The 24,819-nt window shown below is 46.6% G+C and overlaps 1 protein-coding gene across 2 annotated transcripts in view; it reads left to right on the forward strand.

Moving 5' to 3' along the window:
* MED24 (mediator complex subunit 24) overlaps positions 1–24,819 on the forward strand; it is a 308,225-nt gene that overhangs the window by 120,742 nt on the left and 162,664 nt on the right. For both annotated transcript variants that reach the window (XM_069237418.1, XM_069237419.1), the window contains exons 14-16: positions 17,480–17,622; positions 21,216–21,253; positions 21,500–21,582. In XM_069237418.1, coding sequence (XP_069093519.1) covers positions 17,480–17,622; positions 21,216–21,253; positions 21,500–21,582 — 264 coding nt within the window. The remainder of the gene's footprint in view (positions 1–17,479; positions 17,623–21,215; positions 21,254–21,499; positions 21,583–24,819) is intronic.

Raw genomic sequence — 24,819 nt, forward strand, 5'->3', positions numbered from 1 at the left:
TTTTGTAAGCAGGGCAGTCCTCTGAGGATTCAGAGGTCGCTGGTCCTGGGGAAAGCGTCGCTGGAGCAGTTTTCTTCCGAAGGAGGGAGACAGGCCGGTAGGGCTGGGGCCAAAGCAGTTGGTGTCTTCTTCTTCTCTGCAGGGTTTTTCTGCTCAGCAGTCCTCTTCTTCTTTAAGTTGCAGGAATCTAAATTCTTAGGTTCAGGGAAGCCCTTAAATACTAAATTTAAGGGTGTGTTTAGGTCTGGGGGGTTAGTAGCCAATGGCTACTAGCCCTGAGGGTGGGTACACCCTCTTTGTGCCTCCTCCCAAGGGGAGGGGGTCACATTCCTATCCCTATTGGGGGAATGCTCCATCTGCAAGATGGAGGATTTCTAAAAGTTAGTCACTTCAGCTCAGGACACCTTGGGGCTGTCCTGACTGGCCAGTGACTCCTCCTTGTTATTCTCATTATTTCCTCCGGCCTTGCCGCCAAAAGTGGGGCCGTGGCCGGAGGGGGCGGGCAACTCCACTAGCTGGAGTGCCCTGTGGTGCTGGAACAAAGGGGGTGAGCCTTTGAGGCTCACCACCAGGTGTTACAGCTCCTGCCTGGGGGAGGTGATAGCATCTCCACCCAGTGCAGGCTTTGTTACTGGCCACAGAGTGACAAAGGCACTCTCCCCATGTGGCCAGCAACATGTCTCGAGTGTGGCAGCCTACACAGGTAGTTGGTTAAGGTTTCAGGGGGCACCTCTAAGGTGCCCTCTGGGGTGTATTTTACAATAAAATGTACACTGGCATCAGTGTGCATTTATTGTGCTGAGAAGTTTGATACCAAACTTCCCAGTTTTCAGTGTAGCCATCATGGTGCTGTGGAGTTCGTGTAAAACAGACTCCCAGACCATCTACTCTTATGGCCACCCTGCACTTAAAATGTCTAAGGTTTGGCTTAGACACTGTAGGGGCACAGTGCTCATGCACTGGTGCCCTCACCTACGGTATAGTGCACCCTGCCTTAGGGCTGTAAGGCCTGCTAGAGGGGTGACCTATCTATACTGCACAGGCAGTGTGAGGTTGGCATGGCACCCTGAGGGGAGTGCCATGTCGACTTACTCGTTTTGTCCTCACCAGCACACACAAGCTGGCAAGCAGTGTGTCTGTGCTGAGTGAGGGGTCCCCAGGGTGGCATAATACATGCTGCAGCCCTTAGAGACCTTCCCTGGCATCAGGGCCCTTGGTACCAGAGGTACCAGTTACAAGGGACTTATCTGGATGCCAGGGTGTGCCAATTGGGGAATCAAAAGTACAGGTTAGGGAAAGAACACTGGTGCTGGGGCCTGGTTAGCAGGCCTCAGCACACTTTCAATTCAAAACATAGCATCAGCAAAGGCAAAAAGTCAGGGGGTAACCATGCCAAGGAGGCATTTCCTTACACAACCCCCCCCCCCAAACGAAAGAGGATGAGACTAACCTTTCCCAAGAGAGTCTTCATTGTCTAAGTGGAAGAACCTGGAAAGGCCATCTGCATTGGCATGGGCAGTCCCAGGTCTGTGTTCCACTATAAAGTCCATTCCCTGTAGGGAGATGGACCACCTCAACAGTTTTGGATTTTCACCTTTCATTTGCATCAGCCATCTGAGAGGTCTGTGGTCAGTCTGAACTAGGAAGTGAGTACCAAAGAGGTATGGTCTCAGCTTCTTCAGGGACCAAACCACAGCAAAGGCCTCCCTCTCAATGGCACTCCAACGCTGCTCCCTGGGGAGTAACCTCCTGCTAATGAAAGCAACAGGCTGGTCAAGGCCATCATCATTTGTTTGGGACAAAACTGCCCCTATCCCATGTTCAGAGGCATCTGTTTGCACAATGAATTGCTTGGAGTAATCTGGAGCTTTTAGTACTGGTGCTGTGCACATAGCTTGTTTCAGGGTGTCAAAGGCCTGTTGGCATTCTACAGTCCAGTTTACTTTCTTGGGCATTTTCTTGGAGGTGAGTTCTGTGAGGGCTGTCACAATGGATCCATATCCCTTCACAAACCTCCTATAATACCCAGTCAAGCCAAGGAATGCCCTGACTTGAGTCTGGGTTTTTGGAGCTGCCCAGTCCAGAATAGTCTGGATCTTAGGCTGGAGTGGCTGAACTTGGCCTCCACCTACAAGGTGTCCAAGTAAACCACAGTTCCCTGCCCTATCTGGCATTTGGATGCCTTGATAGAGAGGCCTGCAGATTGCAGAGCCTTCAAAACCTTCTTCAGGTGGACCAGGTGATCCTGCCAGGTGGAGCTGAAGACAGCAATATCATCCAGATAAGCTGCACTAAAGGATTCCAGCCCAGCAAGGACTTGATTCACCAACCTTTGGAAGGTGGCAGGGGCATTCTTTAAACCAAAGGGCATAACAGTGAACTGATAATGCCCATCAGGTGTGGAGAATGTTGTCTTTTCTTTTGCTCCAGGGGCCATTTTGATTTGTCAGTACCCTGCTGTTAAGTCAAAGGTACTTAGGAATTTGGCAGCCCCTAATTTGTCTATTAGCTCATCAGCTCTAGGAATGGGATGAGCATCTGTCTTTGTGACAGAGTTGAGACCTCTGTAGTCCACACAAAACCTCATCTCTCTCTTTCCTTCTTTGGTGTGAGGTTTGGGGACTAAGACCACTGGGCTAGCCCAGGGGCTGTCAGAGTACTCAATTACTCCCAATTCCAGCATCTTGTGGACTTCCACCTTGATGCTTTCCTTAACTTGGTCAGACTGCCTAAATATTTTGTTTTTGACAGGCATGCTGTCTCCTGTGTCCACATCATGGGTAGACAGGTGTGTCTGACCAGGGGTTAGGGAAAAGAGTTCAGCAAACTGCTGCAGGACCTTCCTGCAGTCAGACTGCTGTTGGCTAGAGAGGGTGTCTGAGTAGATCACTCCATCTACTGAGCCACCTTTAGGGTCTGATGAGAGGAGATCAGGGAGAGCTTCACTCTCAGCTTCCTGGTCCTCATCTGTTACCATCAACAGATTTACATCAGCCCTGTCATGGAAGAGCTTAAGGCGGTTTACATGGATCACCCTCTTGGGGCTCCTGCTTGTGCCCAGGTCCACCACGTAGGTGACCTGACTCTTCCTTTCTAGTACTGGGTAAGGGCCACTCCATTTGTCCTGGAGTGCCCTGGGAGCCACAGGCTCCAGAACCCAGACTTTCTGCCCTGGTTGAAATTCAACCAGTGCAGCCTTTTGGTCATACCACAACTTCTGGAGTTGTTGGCTGGCCTCAAGGTTTTTACTTGCCTTTTCCATGTACTCTGCCATCCTGGAGCGAAGGCCAAGTACATAGTCCACTATGTCTTGTTTAGGCTCATGAAGAGGTCTCTCCCAGCCTTCTTTAACAAGAGCAAGTGGTCCCCTTACAGGGTGGCCAAACAGAAGTTCAAAGGGTGAGAATCCTACTCCCTTCTGAGGCACCTCTCTGTAAGCGAAAAGCAGACATGGCAGGAGGACATCCCATCTCCTTTTGAGTTTTTCTGGGAGCCCCATGATCATGCCCTTTAATGTCTTGTTGAATCTCTCAACAAGGCCATTAGTTTGTGGATGATATGGGGTAGTGAATTTATAAGTCACTCCACACTCATTCCACATGTGTTTTAGGTAAGCTGACATGAAGTTGGTACCTCTGTCAGAAACCACCTTCTTAGGGAAACCCACTCTGGTAAAGATACCAATGAGGGCCTTGGCTACTGCAGGGGCAGTAGTCGACCTAAGGGGAATAGCTTCAGGATACCTAGTAGCATGATCCACTACTACTAGGATGTACATATTTCCTGAGGCTGTGGGAGGTTCTAGTGGACCAACTATGTCCACACCCACTCTTTCAAAGGGGACCCCCACCACTGGAAGTGGAATGAGGGGGGCCTTTGGATGCCCACCTGTCTTACCACTGGCTTGACAGGTGGGGCAGGAGAGGCAAAACTCCTTAACCTTCTGGGACATATTGGGCCAGTAGAAGTGGTTGACTAACCTCTCCCACGTCTTGGTTTGTCCCAAATGCCCAGCAAGGGGAATATCATGGGCTAAGGTCAGAATAAACTCTCTGAAACTCTGAGGCACTACCACTCTCCTAGTGGCACCAGGTTTGGGATCTCTTGCCTCAGTGTACAGGAGTCCATCTTCCCAATAGACCCTATGTGTTCCATTTTTCTTGCCTTTGGACTCTTCAGCAGCTTGCTGCCTAAGGCCTTCAAGAGAGGGACAGGTTTCTTGTCCCTTACACAACTCTTCCCTTGAGGGTCCCCCTGGGCCCAAGAGCTCAACCTGATAAGGTTCCAGCTCCATAGGCTCAGTTCCCTCAGAGGGCAGAACTTCTTCCTGAGAAGAGAGGTTCTCTTTTTGGTGTTGTGTTGCAGCTGGTTTCCCAGCTGACTTTCCTTTTCTCTTGGTAGGCTGGGCCATTTTTCCAGACTCCAGCTCTACTTTTTCACCCTGTGCCTTGCACTGTGCCCTAGTCTTGACACACACCAGTTCAGGGATACCCAGCATGGCTGCATGGGTTTTCAGTTCTACCTCAGCCCATGCTGAGGACTCCAGGTCATTTCCAAGCAAACAGTCTACTGGGATATTTGAGGAGACCACCACCTGTTTCAGGCCATTGACCCCTCCCCACTCTAAAGTTACCATAGCCATGGGATGTACTTTAGTCTGATTGTCAGCGTTGGTGACTGGATAAGTTTGTCCAGTCAGGTATTGGCCAGGGGAAACCAGTTTCTCTGTCACCATAGTGACACTGGCACCTGTATCCCTCAGGCCTTCTATACTTGTCCCATTAATTAAAAGCTGCTGCCTGTATTTTTGCATGTTAGGGGGCCAGGCAGCCAGTGTGGCTAAATCCACCCCACCCTCAGAGACTAATGTAACTTAAGTGTGACACCTGATTTGCTCTGGGCACACTGTTGATCCCACTTGGAGACTGGCCATTCCAGTTTTAGCTGGATGGGAGTTAGAAGTGGTATCTTTCTTGGGACAGGCCTTGTCTCCAGTTTGGTGTCCAGACTGACTACAGTTTCGACACCAGGCCTTTTTGGGATCAAAGTTTTTACCCTTGTACCCAGGATTGTTTTGTGAAGAGGCTCTGGGCCCACCCTCCTGTGCAGGTTTTTGGGGGCCTGTAGAAGACTCTTTACTATTTTTATTTTTGGCTGTCTCACCACCCTTCCCCTGGGGAGGTTTTGTGACCCCTTTCTTTTGGTCAACCCCTGTGGAAGTTTTGGACACCCTAGTCTTGACCCAATGGTCCGCCTTCTTTCCCAATTCTTGGGGAGAAATTGGTCCTAGGTCCACCAGATGCTGATGCAGTTTATCATTGAAACAATTACTTAATAGGTGTTCTTTCACAAATAAATTGTACAGCCCATCATAATCATTTACACCATTTCCTTGAATCCAACCATCTAGTGTTTTTACTGAGTAGTCTACAAAGTCAACCCAGGTCTGGCTCGAGGATTTTTGAGCCCCCCTGAATCTAATCCTATACTCCTCAGTGGAGAATCCAAAGCCCTCAATCAGGGTGCCCTTCATGAGGTCATAAGATTCTGCATCTTTTTTAGAGAGTGTGAGGAGTCTATCCCTACACTTTCCTGTGAACATTTCCCAAAGGAGAGCACCCCAGTGAGATTTGTTCACTTTTCTGGTTTCACAAGCCCTCTCAAAAGCTGTGAACCATTTGGTGATGTCATCACCATCTTCATATTTAGTTACAATCCCTTTGGGGATTTTCAACATGTCAGGAGAATCTCTGACCCTAGTTATGTTGCTGCCACCATTGATGGGTCCTAGGCCCATCTCTTGTCTTTCCCTTTCTATGGCTAGGATCTGTCTTTCCAAAGCCAATCTTTTGGCCATCCTGGCTAACTGGATGTCCTCTTCACTGGAGTTATCCTCAGTGATTTCAGAGTTGTTGGTCCCTCCTGTGAGGGAACCAGCATCTCTGACTATTATTTGTGGAGTCAGGGCTTGAGAAGCCCTGTTCTCCCTAGATAGGACTGGTGGGGGGGAATCACCCTCCAAGTCACTATCATCATCCTCTGTGTTGCCATCCTCAGAGGGGTTGGCTCTTTCAAACTCTGCCAACAGCTCCTGGAGCTGTAGTTTGGAAGGTCTGGAGCCCATTGCTATTTTCTTTAGTTTACAGAGTGACCTTAGCTCTCTCATCTGTAGATGGAGGTAAGGTGTGGTGTCGAGTTCCACCACATTCACATCTGTATTAGACATTATGGGCCTGATTCTAACTTTGGAGGACGGTGTTAAACCGTCCCAAAAGTGGCGGATATACCACCTACCGTATTACGAGTTCCATAGGATATAATGGACTCGTAATACGGTAGGTGGTATATCCGCCACTTTTGGGACGGTTTAACACCGTCCTCCAAAGTTAGAATCAGGCCCTATGCTGCTAAAAGTTGGAATACTTTTTAAGAAACTAAAACTAGTTCTAGGTTCTAATTCAAACTTTCAAAAACTTTTAAACTCTAAAAGAAATGCTAACAGGGACTAACACAAGGCCCTAGCAGGACTTTTAAGAATTTAGAAAACTTTTCAAATTGCAAAAATCAATTTCTAATGACAATTTTGGAATTTGTCGTGTGATCAGGTATTGGCTGAGTAGTCCAGCAAATGCAAAGTCTTGTACCCCACCGCTGATCCACCAATGTAGGAAGTTGGCTCTGTATGTGCTATTTCAAAGTAAGGAATAGCATGCACAGAGTCCAAGGGTTCCCCTTAGAGGTAAAATAGTGGTAAAAAGAGATAATACTAATGCTCTATTTTTGTGGTAGTGTGGTCGAGCAGTAGGCTTATCCAAGGAGTAGTGTTAAGCATTTGTTGTACATACACATAGACAATAAATGAGGTACACACACTCGGAGACAAATCCAGCCAATAGGTTTTGTTATAGAAAAATATATTTTCTTAGTTTATTTTAAGAACCACAGGTTAAAATTTAACATGTAATATCTTGTTTGAAAGGTATTGCAGGTAAGTACATTAGGAACTTTGAATCATTTCAATTGCATGTATACTTTTCAAGTTGTTCACAAATAGCTATTTTAAAAGTGGACACTTAGTGCAATTTTCACAGTTCCTGGGGGAGGTAAGTTTTTGTTAGTTTTACCAGGTAAGTAAGACACTTACAGGGTTCAGTTCTTGGTCCAAGGTAGCCCACCGTTGGGGGTTCAGAGCAACCCCAAAGTTACCACACCAGCAGCTCAGGGCCGGTCAGGTGCGGAGTTCAAAGTGATGCCCAAAACGCATAGGCTTCAATGGAGAGAAGGGGGTGCCCCGGTTCCAGTCTGCCAGCAGGTAAGTACCCGCGTCTTCGGAGGGCAGACCAGGGGGGTTTTGTAGGGCACCGGGGGGGACACAAGCCCACACAGAAATTTCACCCTCAGCGGCGCGGGGGCGGCCGGGTGCAGTGTTAGAACAAGCGTCGGGTTCGCAATGGAAGTCAATGAGAGATCAAGGGATCTCTTAAGCGCTGCAGGCAGGCAAGGGGGGGCTTCCTCGGGGAAACCTCCACTTGGGCAAGGGAGAGGGACTCCTGGGGGTCACTTCTGCAGTGAAAGTCCGGTCCTTCAGGTCCTGGGGGCTGCGGGTGCAGGGTCTTTTCCAGGCGTCGGGACTTAGGTTTCAGAGAGTCGCGGTCAGGGGAAGCCTCAGGATTCCCTCTGCAGGCGGCGCTGTGGGGGCTCAGGGGGGACAGGTTTTGGTACTCACAGTCGTAGAGTAGTCCGGGGGTCCTCCCTGAGGTGTTGGTTCTCCACCAGCCGAGTCGGGGTCGCCGGGTGCAGTGTTGCAAGTCTCACGCTTCTTGCGGGGAGATTGCAGGGTTCTTTAAAGCTGCTCCTTTGGATAAAGTTGCAGTCTTTTTGGAGCAGGTCCGCTGTCCTCGGGAGTTTCTTGTCGTCGTCGAAGCAGGGCAGTCCTCAGAGGATTCAGAGGTCGCTGGTCCCTTTGGAAGGCGTCGCTGGAGCAGAGTTCGTTGGAAGGCAGGAGACAGGCCGGTGAGTTTCTGGAGCCAAGGCAATTGTTGTCTTCTGGTCTTCCTCTGCAGGGGTTTTCAGCTAGGCAGTCCTTCTTCTTGTAGTTGCAGGAATCTAATTTCTAGGTTCAGGGAGAGCCCTTAAATACTAAATTTAAGGGCGTGTTTAGGTCTGGGGGGTTAGTAGCCAATGGCTACTAGCCCTGAGGGTGGGTACACCCTCTTTGTGCCTCCTCCCAAGGGGAGGGGGTCACATCCCTAATCCTATTGGGGGAATCCTCCACCTGCAAGATGGAGGATTTCTAAAAGTTAGTCACCTCAGCTCAGGACACCTTAGGGGCTGTCCTGACTGGCCAGTGACTCCTCCTTGTTATTCTCATTATTTTCTCCGGCCTTGCTGCCAAAAGTGGGGGCCGGGGCCGGAGGGGGCGGGCAACTCCACTAGCTGGAGTGTCCTGCGGTGCTGTGACAAAGGGGTGAGCCTTTGAGGCTCACCGCCAGGTGTTACAGCTCCTGCCTGGGGGAGGTGTTAGCATCTCCACCCAGTGCAGGCTTTGTTACTGGCCTCAGAGTGACAAAGGCACTCTCCCCATGGGGCCAGCAACATGTCTCTAGTGTGGCAGGCTGCTGGAACCAGTCAGCCTACACAGATAGTCGGTTAAGTTTCAGGGGGCACCTCTAAGGTGCCCTCTGTGGTGTATTTTACAATAAAATGTACACTGGCATCAGTGTGCATTTATTGTGCTGAGAAGTTTGATTCCAATCTTCCCAGTTTTCAGTGTAGCCATCATGGTGCTGTGGAGTTCGTGTAAAACAGACTCCCAGACCATCTACTCTTATGGCCACCCTGCACTTACAATGTCTAAGGTTTTGCTTAGACACTGTAGGGGCACAGTGCTCATGCACTGGTACCCTCACCTATGGTATAGTGCACCCTGCCTTAGGGCTGTAAGGCCTGCTAGAGGGGTGTCTTACCTATACTGCATAGGCAGTGGGAGGCTGGCATGGCACCCTGAGGGGAGTGCCATGTCGACTTATTTTTTTCTCACTAGCACACACAAGCTGGTAAGCAGTGTGTCTGTGCTGGGTGAGGGGTCTCTAGGGTGGCATAATACATGCTGCAGCCCTTAGAGACCTTCCCTGGCATCAGGGCCCTTGGTACCAGAGGTACCAGTTACAAGGGACTTATCTGGATGCCAGGGTGTGACAATTGGGGAATCAAAAGTACAGGTTAGGGAAAGAACACTGGTGCTGGGGCCTGGTTAGCAGGCCTCAGCACACTTTCAATTCAAAACATAGCATCAGCAAAGGCAAAAAGTCAGGGGGTAACCATGCCAAGGAGGCATTTCCTTACACCCATGAACTGAGAAAAGTCAAGCGTGCAGCTGCCACGATGCCACTTGCCACCAGTTTGGCCATATTTCAGAGCTGCAACATCACTGGAGTGCCCAAAAGCACAAGGTGTGCAATACTCAGAGACATGGCCAAGGTAAGAAAGGCTGAAAGACGACCACCACTGAACAAGACACACAAGCTGAAACGTCAAGACTGGGCCAAGAAATATCTCAAGACTGATTTTTCTAAGGTTTTATGGACTGATGAAATGAGAGTGAGTCTTGATGGGCCAGATGGATGGGCCCGTGGCTGGATTGGTAAAAGGCAGAGAGCTCCAGTCCGACTCAGACGCCAGCAAGGTGGAGGTGGAGTACTGGTTTGGGCTGGTATCATCAAAGATGAGCTTGTGGGGCCTTTTCGGGTTGAGGATGGAGTCAAGCTCAACTCCCAGTCCTACTGCCAGTTCCTGGAAGACACCTTCTTCAAGCAGTGGTACAGGAAGAAGCCTGCATCCTTCAAGAAAAACATGATTTTCATGCAGGGCAATGCTCCATCACACGCGTCCAAGTACTCCACAGCGTGGCTGGCAAGAAAGGGTATAAAAGAAGGAAATCTAATGACATGGCCTCCTTGTTCACCTGATCTGAACCCCATTGAGAACCTGTGGTCCATCATCAAATGTGAGATTTACAAGGAGGGAAAACAGTACACCTCTCTGAACAGTGTCTGGGAGGCTGTGGTTGCTGCTGCACGCAATGTTGATGGTGAACAGATCAAAACACTGACAGAATCCATGGATGGCAGGCTTTTGAGTGTCCTTGCAAAGAAAGGTGGCTATATTGCTCACTGATTTGTTTTTGTTTTGTTTTTGAATGTCAGAAATGTATATTTGTGAATGTTGAGATGTTATATTGGTTTCACTGGTAATAATAAATAATTGAAATGGGTATATATTTGTTTTTTGTTGAGTTGCCTAATAATTATGCACAGTAATAGTCACCTGCACACACAGATATCCCCCTAACATAGCTAAAACTAAAAACAAACTAAAAACTACTTCCAAAAATATTCAGCTTTGATATTAATGAGTTTTTTGGGTTCATTGAGAACATGGTTGTTGTTCAATAATAAAATTAATCCTCAAAAATACAACTTGCCTAATAATTCTGCACTCCCTGTAGTACTTTCCTTCTGCTGGGGGACTGCCTATATGTTATCTAGTTCAGTACTACTATAAGAAGGTACCTTTATTTTTGTAACACTGTGTGGTTCCTTTCAGGTGTGATAATGTGATAAGTTGATGTGTGACTGCTGTGGGTATTGCAAGTGCTTTACACTCCTACTAGATACGTCTAGGCTGCTCACCACAGCTACTACTAGAGAGCCCTGGTTTCTTAGACACTGTCTTCATTCAGTAATAGGGTTTGCCTGGACCTGGTATAAGGTGTAAACACTATAGGTGTCCACCACACACCAGGCCAGCTTCCTACAGAGATATCTCGAGACTGGTAGCAGCAGACATCACATATTTCCACACAATAGCAGGGTGACCATTGGCAAGCTTAGAGACTTATGGCAGCAACCTAGCTGTCTATGCAGGAGAGACAGTTATACGTACCTGCCGCACAGCTACATGGAGAAATCAATAGACCAACATTAATCACTCATCACTACTGTTTGAATGCAGAGGCAAACTAATAGTGATGAAACAAGCAATTCTCAGTCATTTTTTTAGATATGGTGAGCTTTCCTGTTCTTATTCCATGTTCGACCACAATAATATATTTTGTAGTTGTACGAGAAAAGTTGTTACCTCACTACATTTTTCCTTCCTTTCCAAATAGAAGCTCACCTCCTGTGGTTTGCTTTTATCACCCGTGTGCTGAAATCTGAGGTGACAACACCTATGGGAGGGAGGAATTCGAGGTACTCACCTCATTGGTGAGATTTTGAGTCATTTTTAGGTTGCAGCCTTTGCTAAAGACATCTTGGGGGTCTTTCAGAAAGTTAGCCTAGGAATGCATTCCGATCTATTAACTTGCTTTCTGTTAACAGGTTTTTAAATCTTGTTCTTTTCTCGTCACATTTGCTGTACATTCAAAGACAAAGGTCAAATAGCGATTTTCAATGTTTGGTTTTATTTCAGAAAGTTGAATCCTCAGGTCAGATTCTACGTTTTCCCAAGCTATTTCTGTATTTATTTTTTAAGTACATAAGATCTGAGAAAGCTTTTTCACATAAATATGTGGTGGAGAAAGGAAGTAAAACCTTAAGTGTCTCTCATCTCTCCATAGCTCCTCTATCACATGTATTTCATTTGTTTTATTGCACTTCTCATACCAGTGTAGGTTGTTGGAGCATCACACTTATACAGACACAATGAATCGTATGGGTGTGAATCAGTTTATACAAAATGTTACATAAGGCAAAAGAGATTACAAGGTGTAGGTGTCTTCCATACTGGCATTTTCTAAGAATGCTTGGTCTGGAGAAGCAGATACTCAGATTTCAGAATATAACACAGTGGTTTGCATTGACTTTAATAATAGGAATTTATTTTTACGCAAAACAAAAAGTTTTTTTTAGCACCATCAGGATAGTGAAAGACGGGAAAATATAGCTTTCACCATGCAGTTTGCAAACAGCTCTTTGATGGCAGTCCATAGCTCACTGTGCTAGATTACGATTGTGACTTATGAACTGCACAGTAGCAAAACAAATAAATCTCTGTAACAAAAGCAGTATGCCACTGTGCTATGCACATAAAATACAGTTCTTTCCTGCACATGATACACGTTCTTTGCAGCAGGCATATTAACCATCTGACCTACCTTAGATAAGTTAAAACTGCCACTAGACAAACCTTCCATCTCCCTCCATCAGGTACTTTAATCACCAGAGTTATCTTGGCACTGTTATTTTTGCCTGAAAACTGCTGGATATACAAGGAATTTTGCAGTGCTTTTAAAACTACTGCACAAATGAAATAACAAATATACAAACACTCAGTATTTCTGTCAAGAGGCCCCAGCTGGAGAAGTGCATTCCTGCCGGCCCAGGCCTTGAGATGCCTGCGGACTCCCAGGGAAGGTGTCCCAGAACATCTCATGTAGTACATTCTGTGTCTGACAACAGAGAGACAGTCAGCCACAGGCACCTAGGGGAGGCTGCGAGTGCTTGGGAAATAGATAGTAATTTAGGCATCATCAGCAAGAGGTGGTAAATTAAGCTGGATGATGGGATGTTGCAACTGACCACACCCAAGATTTCTGTTTTTTAAAGAGACAGGCATGGACGTTTAGGTACACCAGAGCAGAGTACAGCTGGTCTGGTCTGTAAGGTAGGAGGGGAGCCAGGAGAATACAGCACCCAAGTGCCTAACCCAGGCACGGAGCCAATTTTGAAAAGGAAGATTCAGACTATAACACAGTGGTTTGCATTGACTTTTATAAGGAAGATGGTAGAAATAGGTGAGCACTGTAGCCATATATTATGGGAGTGAAGACTGGCTGTCTTGATGAATTGCTTCTTGTAGAATCTCATTTAGATGACTACAGGGGTTATTTGTGGTGAGGCCGTGGCAAAGTGTTTCTAGGGTTATGACAAGATCAGGAGTAGTGAGACTGATCAGTAGCTGAAGGGAGTGGATTGTTCACCAAGTAGCTATTAAAATATGAAGATGTCTCCACGGCCCTAAATGAGCAATGCAAGAGGTCAGTGAGTAGAAGCCAGTTACTCAAATGGAATAGATAACAATGTAAGCTGGGAAAAAGTTGTAGTGCTTTAGATGTAAATGTGTCACAAAGGTTGGTTGATTCTGTTAGTTAATATGACTGGATCCATTGCTAGAAAGAGAAGAGTGAGTGATGGGAGAACTTTCAGAGACAAGAGAGCTAGAGCACAAAAATTGAGCAGTTAGGCATATCAGAGGGTAGTGCTTAGCATGTGAGGCACACATTCATACACTAACTGCGACACAAACTCAATAAAGAAATCCAACACCAGTTTATGAAAATAGCACATACTTTTATATACATTTAGATTCCAAGATCACTGGAATAGGTGAGTACTTTACAAAATTGGTATTTTGAAAGTTTTCAAAAGTCAGCTGCATTTTTCAGTAGATGCAGTGTTACTCTATGGGACAAAAAACATACACGGCAAACAATTACGTCACAGCAGCTTACAGGACCAGTCTTCTGAACTTAAGGTGAGTACAGGGAAGGGTCCTAGGCCACACCAACAGGTCACCTTGGGGGCGGCACTGGGGCAGCCAGGTGCAGTGGTGCAGTTCAGTGTTGGGTTCCCCCATGTAAATCTCTGGGGTTTGGTCCGGTGACAAAGATGCTGCAGGGTTGGACTGAGAGCCCAGTCCAGGTGAACCACCAGGTGGGTTCAGTTCTTCTGGTGCTCAGTACGTAGGGACACTAGTGCTCCTTTTCTCCTCGGTTGGGTTACAGAGGTGGTTTGGACCGGTGGGTTTACCAGTGGCAGTTGTAGTGGAGGGGCCCACAGAAACAGGCTGCAGGCATGGGTTGGGGGACCAGTCCGGCCAGACCAGCAAGTGGGCTCAGGTCTCACGAGCCTGGAGGACATAAGGACACCAGTGGTCCTCTTCTCCTCGATCTGGGTGCAGAGGTATAGTGGAATACTGGTTCTCCATTACCAGAGGTGATCTTGGTGAGGGGGGTAGGGTCTGCAGAATCAGGCTACTGTGGCCACCGGGAATTCCACTGAGGGCAAGCTCCAGGTAGGCTTTGTCTCCTGATGGCCTGGGAACCAAGCTGGCACTTCATTGGGCCACTTCAGCTCGGGCTAGGCAGCTCGGTGCAGTGGTGCTCTCCAGCATCGGGTTTTTGTATGTATGCATGTATGTATAAAGTATTTGATAAAGCGCATTTCGACCAAAGGTATCAAAGCACTATGAAGGTAAAACCAAAATTCTGTGGTCGTTCTTAATTAGGGCTGAAATAACCAGGTTTTAAGTTGTTTGCGAAAACGCCTAAGGAAGGGGATATTCCTGATTTTCAAGGGGAGGGAGTTCCATAGTTTAACAACGCTATTGAAAAAGCTCAGTCCCCCCCATTTTACTTTCTTGGTCGTAGAAGAGTATGCTGACTTCAGGTCAGCTGATCGGAGGGTCCGTCCAGGTATGTATATCTACACAAAAGGAGAGCAATGGGAGTGTAGCTAGCCCACACCGCCTCCCTATAGAAATTATATCATCACTAATGGTGTGGGGTAGTAGAAAATGAAGGTAAGACTATGTCAGTCTTCTTTCCAGTGGTGTTAATAAGGTCACTATAGATCCTCAGGTCGGGAAGTCATAGTTGGAAAATGTCCAAGCTAGGGGGTGCTGTGTTGTCCTACAGGGGGATAGGGGGTTTCCCTTACGGACTAGGTGGTCTCACACACATAATAGTGTCTTGCTTCATCATATGACCACCTGGCCCCACCCAAGTAAGATGATACTACTTGGGCGGACTCAACCTCGTGGTTAAAAGAACCAGAGGGAGTGCTGAAATTAAACTGGCTGGATAGTTACATTGATCCAGAAGGGGTCTGTGGTATGTACCACTTAATTGATGGAAGAGGCAAATAGGGACCCTGTAAGAGGGACTTGTGAGCCAGACACGTTTTAAAAGTAATGCGCTTCCTAATCGGTAGCCAATGGAGTTAATTCAAACTATCTTTAGCAGATGCAACATTGTCTAAACCCAGAACCAGATGCGTGCTTTTATTCTAAATATGCTTGTAGCTTATTTAGTGAGGCTTGATTGATGTTAAGATAAAGAGCATTACAGTAGTCCAGTCTTGATCCAATCAAGGCTAGAACTACCTTTGCTCTCAGGTCCTGAGGTATAAAAGGGAGGATTTTCTTAAGCATCTTAATAAACCAGATGCATGAATTAGTGATTTTGTTGACCTGGGTGTCAAAAGTTAAGGCAGAGTCACAAACAACTCCAAGGTTTTTAACTGCCGCTGAGGGGATCGGTAGTGTCCCACATGACTCTAGCCACCAGTTTGAATCCCAAATAGATGAATTGGCCCCAAAGATGATGACCTCAGTCTTGTATCCATTCATCTAAAGCCAGTTACAGTCCATCCAGTTATTTACTTCTAACATGCAAGACTGAAATTGTTTAGCTATGTCCTGCGTCTTGTCTCCAAAAGAGACAATAATTTGTGTGTCGTCGATATAGAAGGACACCTGAAACCCAAAGGAGCGCACCAGCTTTGCTGAAGGTGCAACATACAAATTAAACAAAGTTGGGCTAAGAGAGGATCCCTGAGGACCTCCACAGGGGAGCTGAAATGGATCCGAATTATGGTCACACATTTAACTGATAGTGATCTGTTCTGGAAAAAAGTTGTGAATATATTTAAGGCTGGTCCTCTCAATCCAACCTTGTAAAGACAGTCAGTTAATCTAAGGGGCGAGATGGTATCAAAGGCTGCCGACAGACCCAGTAGGATTACAATTTTGGTGATTCAGGTCCTCACAGTTCTTTCTTGGGTTGCCTGCAGATGCTGGGAAGCAGCTCCTCTGCTCCAAGGAAGTTGTTCTTGGTGATTTGCGAAGCACTGGCAGCTCTGCAGGTTTTTTGGAGGCTGCAGTGGCAGGGCAGGTCAGTTGCTCCTCAGGGGTCGGGTGCAGCAGGCAGGCTTGCAGGCTTGGAGCTAAGTCCGTCGTGGTCCTCTGTTCTCGGGTTCAGCAGGTTTCTTGTCCACTCCTTTTGTGTTCAGTGAAGATCTGATTTCCTAATATCGGGGGGAGCCCCTAAATGCTCACTACCCCCTTTGATGACCACTTCCTTTGGGCATCACCCTGTCCCAGAACTCCAAATTCCACCACACACAAGATGGCAGAATTCCTAAGGTTGTGTTAATTTCAGGCTAGTCACCCTAGGGGTGTGTCTGTCCTGGAAATGCAACATAACCTCCTGCCTAGCTAATTTTCTTGCCTGTCCTGGTGCCAGATGGCAGGCTGGCTATAACTAGTCAGTGAACCCACCAGCAGTTTGCAGGTTTTCAGGGGCCACTTCTAAGGTGCCTTCTGGGTGCATGTATTAATAAATCTATCACTGGAATTGGTGGGGGTTTACTAATATGAGATGTTTGATACCAAACATCCCTAGTTTCAGTGACACCATCATGTAGCTGGGGAACTCGTATTGACCAGTGCCCAGCACTTATATTTAAAATGGCTTCCCTGCACACTTGTCTAAGAATCAACAAAGACATACCAGGGGCACATCTGCTCTTGCAATATGTCCTCACACGTAATATAATGCACCCTGCCTTAAGGCTGTAAGGGTTGCTTTAGGGTTGAATTACGAATATTACATGCAGTGTTTTAGGGGATATGTTCTGTTTTCACTTTTGGGAGCACCTTGTCACACAGCCTGTAATGGAAGTCTGAATGAGGTGGGTGCTAAGGTCCTTTAGCGTGGCACAAGTTGTGCTGCAGCCCTTAGGGGTCCTCTTCAGTACCCAGACCCTACGTACCAGGGGTACCATTTATTAGGGACTTACAGAGGTGCTAACGGGCCTGACCACTTGGAGGATCGAGTTACCAGGTGTCTTGTTTTGAGGAAAGAATACTGACACTGGGGACCTGGGTAGCACGTAGCCAGTGCAAAACAGTCAAAGTTGCATCAACAACCAGGCAAAATGTGTGTGGGGGAGGAGGTACTGTAACCAGAACCCAGGTTTGTACAGAAGGATGCTGAGGGACAGAGATGTAGCACACAAAGGCCAAACATAAGAGGTGTTTATACTGAAACAGGATGGTCACGGTCTTCAGTTGGCTTGAGCAAAGAGCACTGGTACTCAGCAGTGTATTTGACACATACACCCCTCAACAAGGTTATTCTTTACTATTAAAACAGTACATCAAGAAGATTCAGTCGAATTGAGAACTGTGGGGCTAATGTTAATATCATTATCGTCTGTGTAGAAGATTCTCTTTCTTAACTCACATTTGCTTTCAATTGTTTCAAGCCCTGTTACAGAATGAGTACTCAGAAGGCAGGAGTATGCATATGATTTGTTTCTGGAACTGAATCCTAGATGCAAAACAATATTACTGGTAATTAACTTATTTTTTTTATCAAGTTCTTAACATTTAGTTTTTGACCATTTCTCCACAGACCATGGACTCTGACCATTCCAAATCACCTGAGGGGCTGCTAGGAGTCTTGGGCCACATGCTGTCAGGCAAAAGCTTGGACCTCCTGCTAGCAGCTGCTGCAGCCACTGGAAAACTGAAGTCATTTGCCCGCAAATTCATCAAGTAAATAACACAGTGCAATCAGAGAAATCACAAGAACTACATGAAAATGCTCTCCTCATCCAGATCTTCTAAGTCATAATAGTAGTGTGCTCTAGTGTTTGGCTTTTCTTGACTTTTTGCTATGACTGTTCCCAGAGTGTGTGCTTTCAGCTGATGATCTCATTGGATGAACTATGTTTGGTGGTGTGGTCTGCGTGATCTGTGCTATGTGCACTTTCAAAGAAACCCTTATCTTCAGGGTTCCACTAGTAAATTCAGGCAGATATTTGATAGTTGCTTTGTGTATAGTTCTTTTAGTTGTGTCAGGGAACTTAGAGATATGAGGCCACTCTCAGTTGAACCCCGACCACTGCTTATATTTCAGTAGCAGTGACAACTGAACTCTACCAGAGATTCTGAAGGCATAGCCCTGACTGATGATTTCGGCCAGTACAGCCTGTTCATAGACTCTGTTTAGGCCCTAACTGCATGGAAAGGAAATGCATGCTACAGCATAGCCCTTTAAGAATAGCTGCCCAGCTAAATATAGTCGTAATTTCCATAGGCTTTATGCAGAAAGGCATGTTAAGCACTAGGTTTGTGATGATAATCTTGCTAAGTAAAGGATGGCAGCACAGCCCTTGTAATGGCATGTGGTATTGTGGCCTGTAGGAAGCTGGCCTGGTGTGTAGTGGGTACCTATAGTACTTACGCCTTATACCAGGTCCAGGGTTCCTCTAGTAGTGAAGTGTGGGTAGTGTCTAGAAGCCAAGCTCTCTAGAGAGACATGCAATGCTCATTCAATGCCACTGTAGTCACATAGCACTTACACACATGAAAGAACCATACAGTGTCACAAAAATAAAGGTACTTTATTTTAGTGACACAAGTACTAAAATGCTATAGGCAGAAGTTAAATACACACACTATATATGTACATTAACAATCAGGAAATAGGCATAAAAAGTAATAGAACACAGTGAAAAGCAATAGGCAATACTGAAGGCCTAGACTGAGACCAAACCATATACTAAGAAAGTGAAATGTGAAGGTCGGGGCCCCACCCAAGGAAGTGGAATCGGTAGAAGGGGAGCTGGAGGTACTAGGAAACCCCAAAGGTAAGTACCAGAGTACCCCTGAGGGACCAGGAGGAAAGAGGTAAGTTTCTGGTTCTACCCAAACCAACCCACAGAACTTTAGAGGAGGATATTGCAAGACCCAGACAAGACTGCAAGCAACAAAAGGTGGAACCTGAAAGAGGAAGACCTGGAAAAGAATGGGACCAAGTCCAGTTCCAGTCGGAGTTTCCGCTGGTGACAGGAGCCACTACCCACCCGTCTGTGGATGAAGTAGTTGGTCGACGGGGATACGAAGACGGTCAGCAATGCAGCCCTGGAGCTGAAAAAGAGTATCTGGATGATGCATTGACTGGATACAGTCAGTCTGTGGTGTGGGAAAACTACCAACAAGCCTTGGCAAAGGCAAATGTCGCAGTTGGGTGAAAAGTGGAGCTGGCGGGACCAACAAGGTCCAAGGGGGACTCAACCCACTGGGGGAGTCCCAGGTGACCCTGAGCTGTGCAGAGTCCAAAGAAGAGGAGGCAGCCCCCACAGAAGACTCACAGGTGACAAACCCAGGAGTCACACAGAGGCCCACACTGCACACCTAAAGAGAGGTCTCACGTCGCAGAAGAGGCACGCAGAGGGCTGTGCTTCGCAGGGAAGAGTGCTGGGGGCTCGGGCTACACGAAGGCTGAAGATTGTTTGGAATAGATGCCGACCAGCCTCAGTAGCTGTAAAAGATGCCATGCACGGGTGTACTGTCCTGCTTGGGAAAGCAAGAGTTTACCTTCACCAAAGTTGGACAGCTGGCAGAGAGGATCAAGATGACCATTCCAGACCACCACCTGTGATGCAGGATCCACGCAGCTCAAGAGGAGAGGAGATCCATGCAGCTGGCCATTGTTGCTGTTGATGCCTGTGGATGCAGCAGAGTGACTCCTTTACTCCAAGGGAGATTCCTTCTTGCTTCTTGTGCAGGCTGAAGACTTGCTGCCCTAAGTAGATGCACAGCTGGGGAAATATTGCAATTGCTGGAAGGAGCCGGAAAAACAATGTTGCAGGACAAAGTGGTCGCTGTAGCTGCTGCTTGTAGGTTCCTGTGGAGTCCAGTTGCGGTTCCAGTGGCCAAAAGTCAAAGTAAACGTGCAGAGGAGTCCTGCTGGAGTCTTGCCTGTCGAATCTGAGGAAGACCCTAAATAGCCCTGGAAGGGGGATTGGCCCGGTGACCACCTATCCGGAGGGGCTTCTGACGTCACCTGCCTGACCTGGCCACTTAGATGCTCCCAGAGGCCTCTGCCTACCTTGGATTCAAGATGGGGTGGTAATGGACAGGGGAGTGGTCACTTCGCTTTCCATTGTCCAGTTTTACACCAGAGCAGGGACTGGAGGTCCCTGAACCGGTGCAGACTGGTTTATGCAAGGAGGGCACCAAATGTGCCTTTCAAGGCATACCAGTGGCTTGGGGAGGCCACTCCACCTAAGCCAGGTGTTACCTCCCTGTTCTGCCTTTCTGGGCTTGAGCTGTTCAAGCAGCAGGAGGGCAGAAACCTGTCTGAGGGGTGGTAACAACTTGGGCTTCCCAGAAAACCCCAGAAAGCTGGTAGGAGCAATGCTGGGGGTCCTCTAAGGAGACCACAAAGTGCATGGAATCATACTTCCAATACTGGCAACAGTATCGGGGTATGATTCCGATATGTTTGATACCAAACATGCCCAGGTTGAGTTACCATTATGTAGCTGGCCATAGGTGGTGACCTGTGTCCAGTACAAACATACAATGGCGTCCCCATACTCACTAAATCCATAAAAATGGAGCTGGAGTTCGTGGAGGCACCTCTGCTTGTGCGGCAGTGCCCTCACACACAAGTACCTGCACCCTGCCCTCCGGACTATGAGGGCCTACCATAGGGGTGACTTGCAGTGACCTGTAGTGAAAAGGATCCATGCACCCTTTCACACAGGATGCAATGGCAAGCCTGCAGATACACTTTGCATGGCCTCCCAATGTGTGGCATAATACATGCTGCAGCCCATGGGGACCCCTAGTGCCCCAATGCCCTTTGTACCTGCGCACCATATACTAGGAACTTACAAGGGGGCACCAGTATGCCAAATGTGGGGTGTTTGTGGTCCAAGCAACTAAGTTTAAAGGGAGAGAGCACAGTCACTTGTGTCCTGGTTAGCAGGATCCCAGTGAACACAGTCAAAAGCATACTGACACAGGCAGAAATTGAGGGTAACCATGCCAGAAAGAGGGTAGTTTCCTACAAGGCCTTTGTAGATTCTGTGTGATGTAGAGCAGAGGAAGTAAAAGTAATTCAAGGTTCACTTACCAGCCCATCGAGATGTGACGCAGCTCTGAACTGACTAGCTGGAGTATGTCACAGAAATGTAAAGATTATCTCTAGCTTGTTACACGCTAGAAGAGCTGATATTTCATTTCACTTCCCAAAATGCATAGTCTCCCAAGATATAACACATTCTGCTGGAGGATACAGACGTATGCGTCCTGGACCTTTTTCAGTAATTCCTGCTTTTTTTAAATCTCTACAGGTTGAATGAATTCACTAAGCAGATCAGCGCTGAAGGCTGTGAGTAACACTATTGTCTCATTCTTAAAAATAAATTATGAGTTTTTGGTCAAACGTTTAGCATAGCTCTTCTGTAGCCCTGTATTCTGTTGAATGACCTCTCTCTCATTAAGTAAACCGAGACCTCTGCCAGCTGTAAAAATAAAGTTTATGTTCTCGCTTTGCTTTGTTTTTGTCCTTATGAGAAGGGGTGTGCACTGTGCATTTCTCATCTCTCAACACTAACCTAGTTTCTCTCTTCCTCAGCCAAAACTGCCTCAGTGCGGGCGCTGCTCTTCGACATCTCCTTCCTCATGCTGTGCCATGTGGCTCAGACTTATGGTTCTGAGGTAAGCAGTCTGTCTGCTGTGGTTGTGTACTCAACAGTGCACTTGAAAATTGACATACATATGTTTGTGTGCAACTTATTACAGTTTTTTCAAAACCCCTTGTCTTATGTGTTTGTTTGTCCCTCCTTTTGTTCCTCCTTTTGTTCCTCAAACGCTATGGACCGGGTTCAGGGCTCTTGCCCACTCCCCTGCGATCCCATCCTCTTCACCTCAAACACCGAAGAGGCTGCAAAGTTGGTAGTTGCCAAGATAAACTTCTTTTATATCACAACGTAATGGAGGCTCTAACTACATTGCACAAAATTCATTCAGATCCTGAATTTGTAATCTATTTACTGCAGTGAATAAAAAAATATATACCATCTTGCATATCTAAAACTAAACAAACAATGTTTATTCCAGGAATCAAAAATACAAAAGTAAACAAAATCACTGCCTAGTTGTTTATACAACTAAGGCCAGATTCAAAGTTTGCAATCTAAAAACTTGACAGCGCTCTCACAATAATCGTTCTGCAGTACCTCGAAACGTCAAATTACAGCTCAGTTTGAGCAGTGTCATGTACAAACATCAGTTTCAAATACATCTGTCTCAGATATTTAACTTGCATGCGCAATATGTCAGGACTGATTCAAACTATGAGAGGCATTGTACGTTTATCAAGACCACAATGTACATGTTGCTTTTGGTGTAGTGCTAATTGCCAACACTCTGTGAATTTGTTTTTTGTAATAATGCATTTTAAATCTTAGGAATTTTTGTCCAGTGTCTGTTTTAATTTCTCTTCATTTTAGCTGTAATTCCAATTTTCAGTACAATGCTTTAGAATTGCCCTCTAAGCAGAAATCTGCAAAAATGATTGTGTTATTGTGCCCACATCCAGCTCAATCTAAGCTGATGGTAATCTAACTTCTGAAACAAATAAGTTCCAACTGTATCACAATTTCCTTTTGAATATTTGAGAACGTGCGCCCACAACACAGAGCAAATTGTATGCCCGTGCCCTTTGGTGCAGAAGGGAGAGTGCAAACTTAATTCAACGATAACTCTTTCACTTTCTACCCATCGACATGCAACCTAGCTCTAGTCTGATTAATGGTTGAGGAGTACAATCCAGAAATGCAAAGATCATCTCTTGCTTGTTGAGCACTAGATGGGCTGATCTTGCAGTGCACATCCCAAAATACATAGTGGCACAGCATCCAAAGATATAATACATTTTGCTGGAAGATATTTTTAGCATTGAAGGGCAATACCTCACTGTTTAATGCCTGATAATTTGTCTTTCTGCCCCCAAGTCTAGTACATTTGCAAACGAAGGAGACTAAATGTGTGTCTCACGATGTAACACATGCCTGCACGTTCTCTAAATAGTAATAGTTACTCATGCAGTGAAGGGATCCAACTGCGAGATAGTGTGCAGCCAAGGTATAGCAGAGCATGGAAGTTGGAGGTGGAATGCCCCAGGTCCAGGCGAAGAACATGAACTTCAGAGAATTACATGCTATTTTACTTACTCAGACACACTGAGTACCGCCTTGGCACACTTTAATTCCTCCGACTGTTCCCCTTGTGAACTTTGAAAGTTGGATACGATGTGCTGTGGGAACCCAATCATGCCCATTTTTCTTTCAGCACCAGCTGATGCTCAGCTAACTGTTCCAAGCCATGCCACCAGGTGTCAGCTTGAATCCACTCAAATATTACTCTGAAACATCTTTGTATTTGTATTGTAGGAGGCTTGCAGGCCCACATTTGTTAGAACCTGGATAACCTGTTTTTTTCTCTATTTTTACAATGTCATGGTTAATAACATGAATGGACTGTGTAGTTTTGCCCCTGTGCGATTTGTGCTAGAGAGACGGGGTTGAACTTGATTTTCCTGTGTCTGTGTAATGCAGGAGCCCATTCTACCCTTGGGTCTGGACTACATAATCGTAGCAGGTGAGAGATTAAAAAAATGTCATCATTCCCTAAGGAAGGCATTACCTTGATTACCTATGTCTGAAGACTCGCTTGGATCTCCCACTTTGTGATCAATCGGCAGCACTGTAGCCAATATTTTGTTTTATATGCATGATTCACTGTCTTTGTTGCATCAAACAGGTCTCCTGATATTTGAAATATCTCCACTGGTTTCCCATTGTAGGAGGCTGGCTCTCTATAGTGTACAGGGCTTCCTTTAACGATCCCAAGTGCCCTATTTGTGGTAGTCTGGTTGAGCAGCGTTAGGCTTATCAGAGGGGAGCGTTGGGCTTTTGTTCCACTCACAAAGTCAATAAATGAGTGAAACACAATAAGGAAATCTGACACCAATTTAGAAAACTAACACCGTTTTTTATATTAATTTAGACACCAAAATCTTCAGGTTCAGCTAAGTACTTTTCAAGTTAGTGATTTTTAATCACTCAGAAAATACAGCTGTCAGATTAGAGGCATGAGCCTCGAATGCGGTTATGTTACACTATGGGGGAATCATACACGGAATATGGTCACTTGCAAACGACTACCAGGACTGTTCTTCTGGACTTAAGGTAAGTAGGGACCATGGTCCTAGAAAGTACCAGTAGTTGGGGTATACCTGCGCTGGTGTATCCGGGTGCAGAGGTGCTTCCAGCGGTGGTAGCCTCAGATGCTACATTCTAAAGTCTATGGGGGAAAAGTACTGATAGGAAAGAGGCTTCAAGTAGGGACTGGGGACCATTTTGGCATAACCCAGAGGAGGGCTCGGCTTGTAATGGTCTCAGGACCACAGAGACATCATTGATTTACTTGAGCCTGGGCTGAGGAGCTCAGGTGCAGAGGTGTTTTGTCCAGTGAAGTCAGGGAGTTAAAGGCGCTCGCGGTTCTTCGTGTACATGCAGAAGAGGGGAAAGAAAGACAACAAGAAGACTTCTGGCAGGGAGCTGGCCTCTCTCGAAGTCTCGTCGTGCAGGTAAGTTTTGGCAGCAGTGGTGTTCTGGCTGAACACAAATAAGTCTTGGTACTTGTAACTGGCGGTGGTACCACAGGTATTGGTGCTGGGAGGCTCCCAGCAGTCTGTGTCTCGAAGACTGGATGTGTCTACTGGGCTGCACTCATGGACCCTGGGATGGTCAGCAAAATGGGGAACCGGGCAGTTGCTGTTGGTGCCTGCTGCTGCACCTAACCTGGACCCAGCCCTATCGGCCTGTCTGCTGCTCTTGCTGAATTGCACCAAAGTTGTCTTGTCCTGCAGCTGCTGTGCCCCCAAACCTG

Source organism: Pleurodeles waltl, chromosome 6, assembly GCF_031143425.1.
Source record: "Pleurodeles waltl isolate 20211129_DDA chromosome 6, aPleWal1.hap1.20221129, whole genome shotgun sequence".
Lineage (NCBI taxonomy): Eukaryota > Metazoa > Chordata > Amphibia > Caudata > Salamandridae > Pleurodeles > Pleurodeles waltl.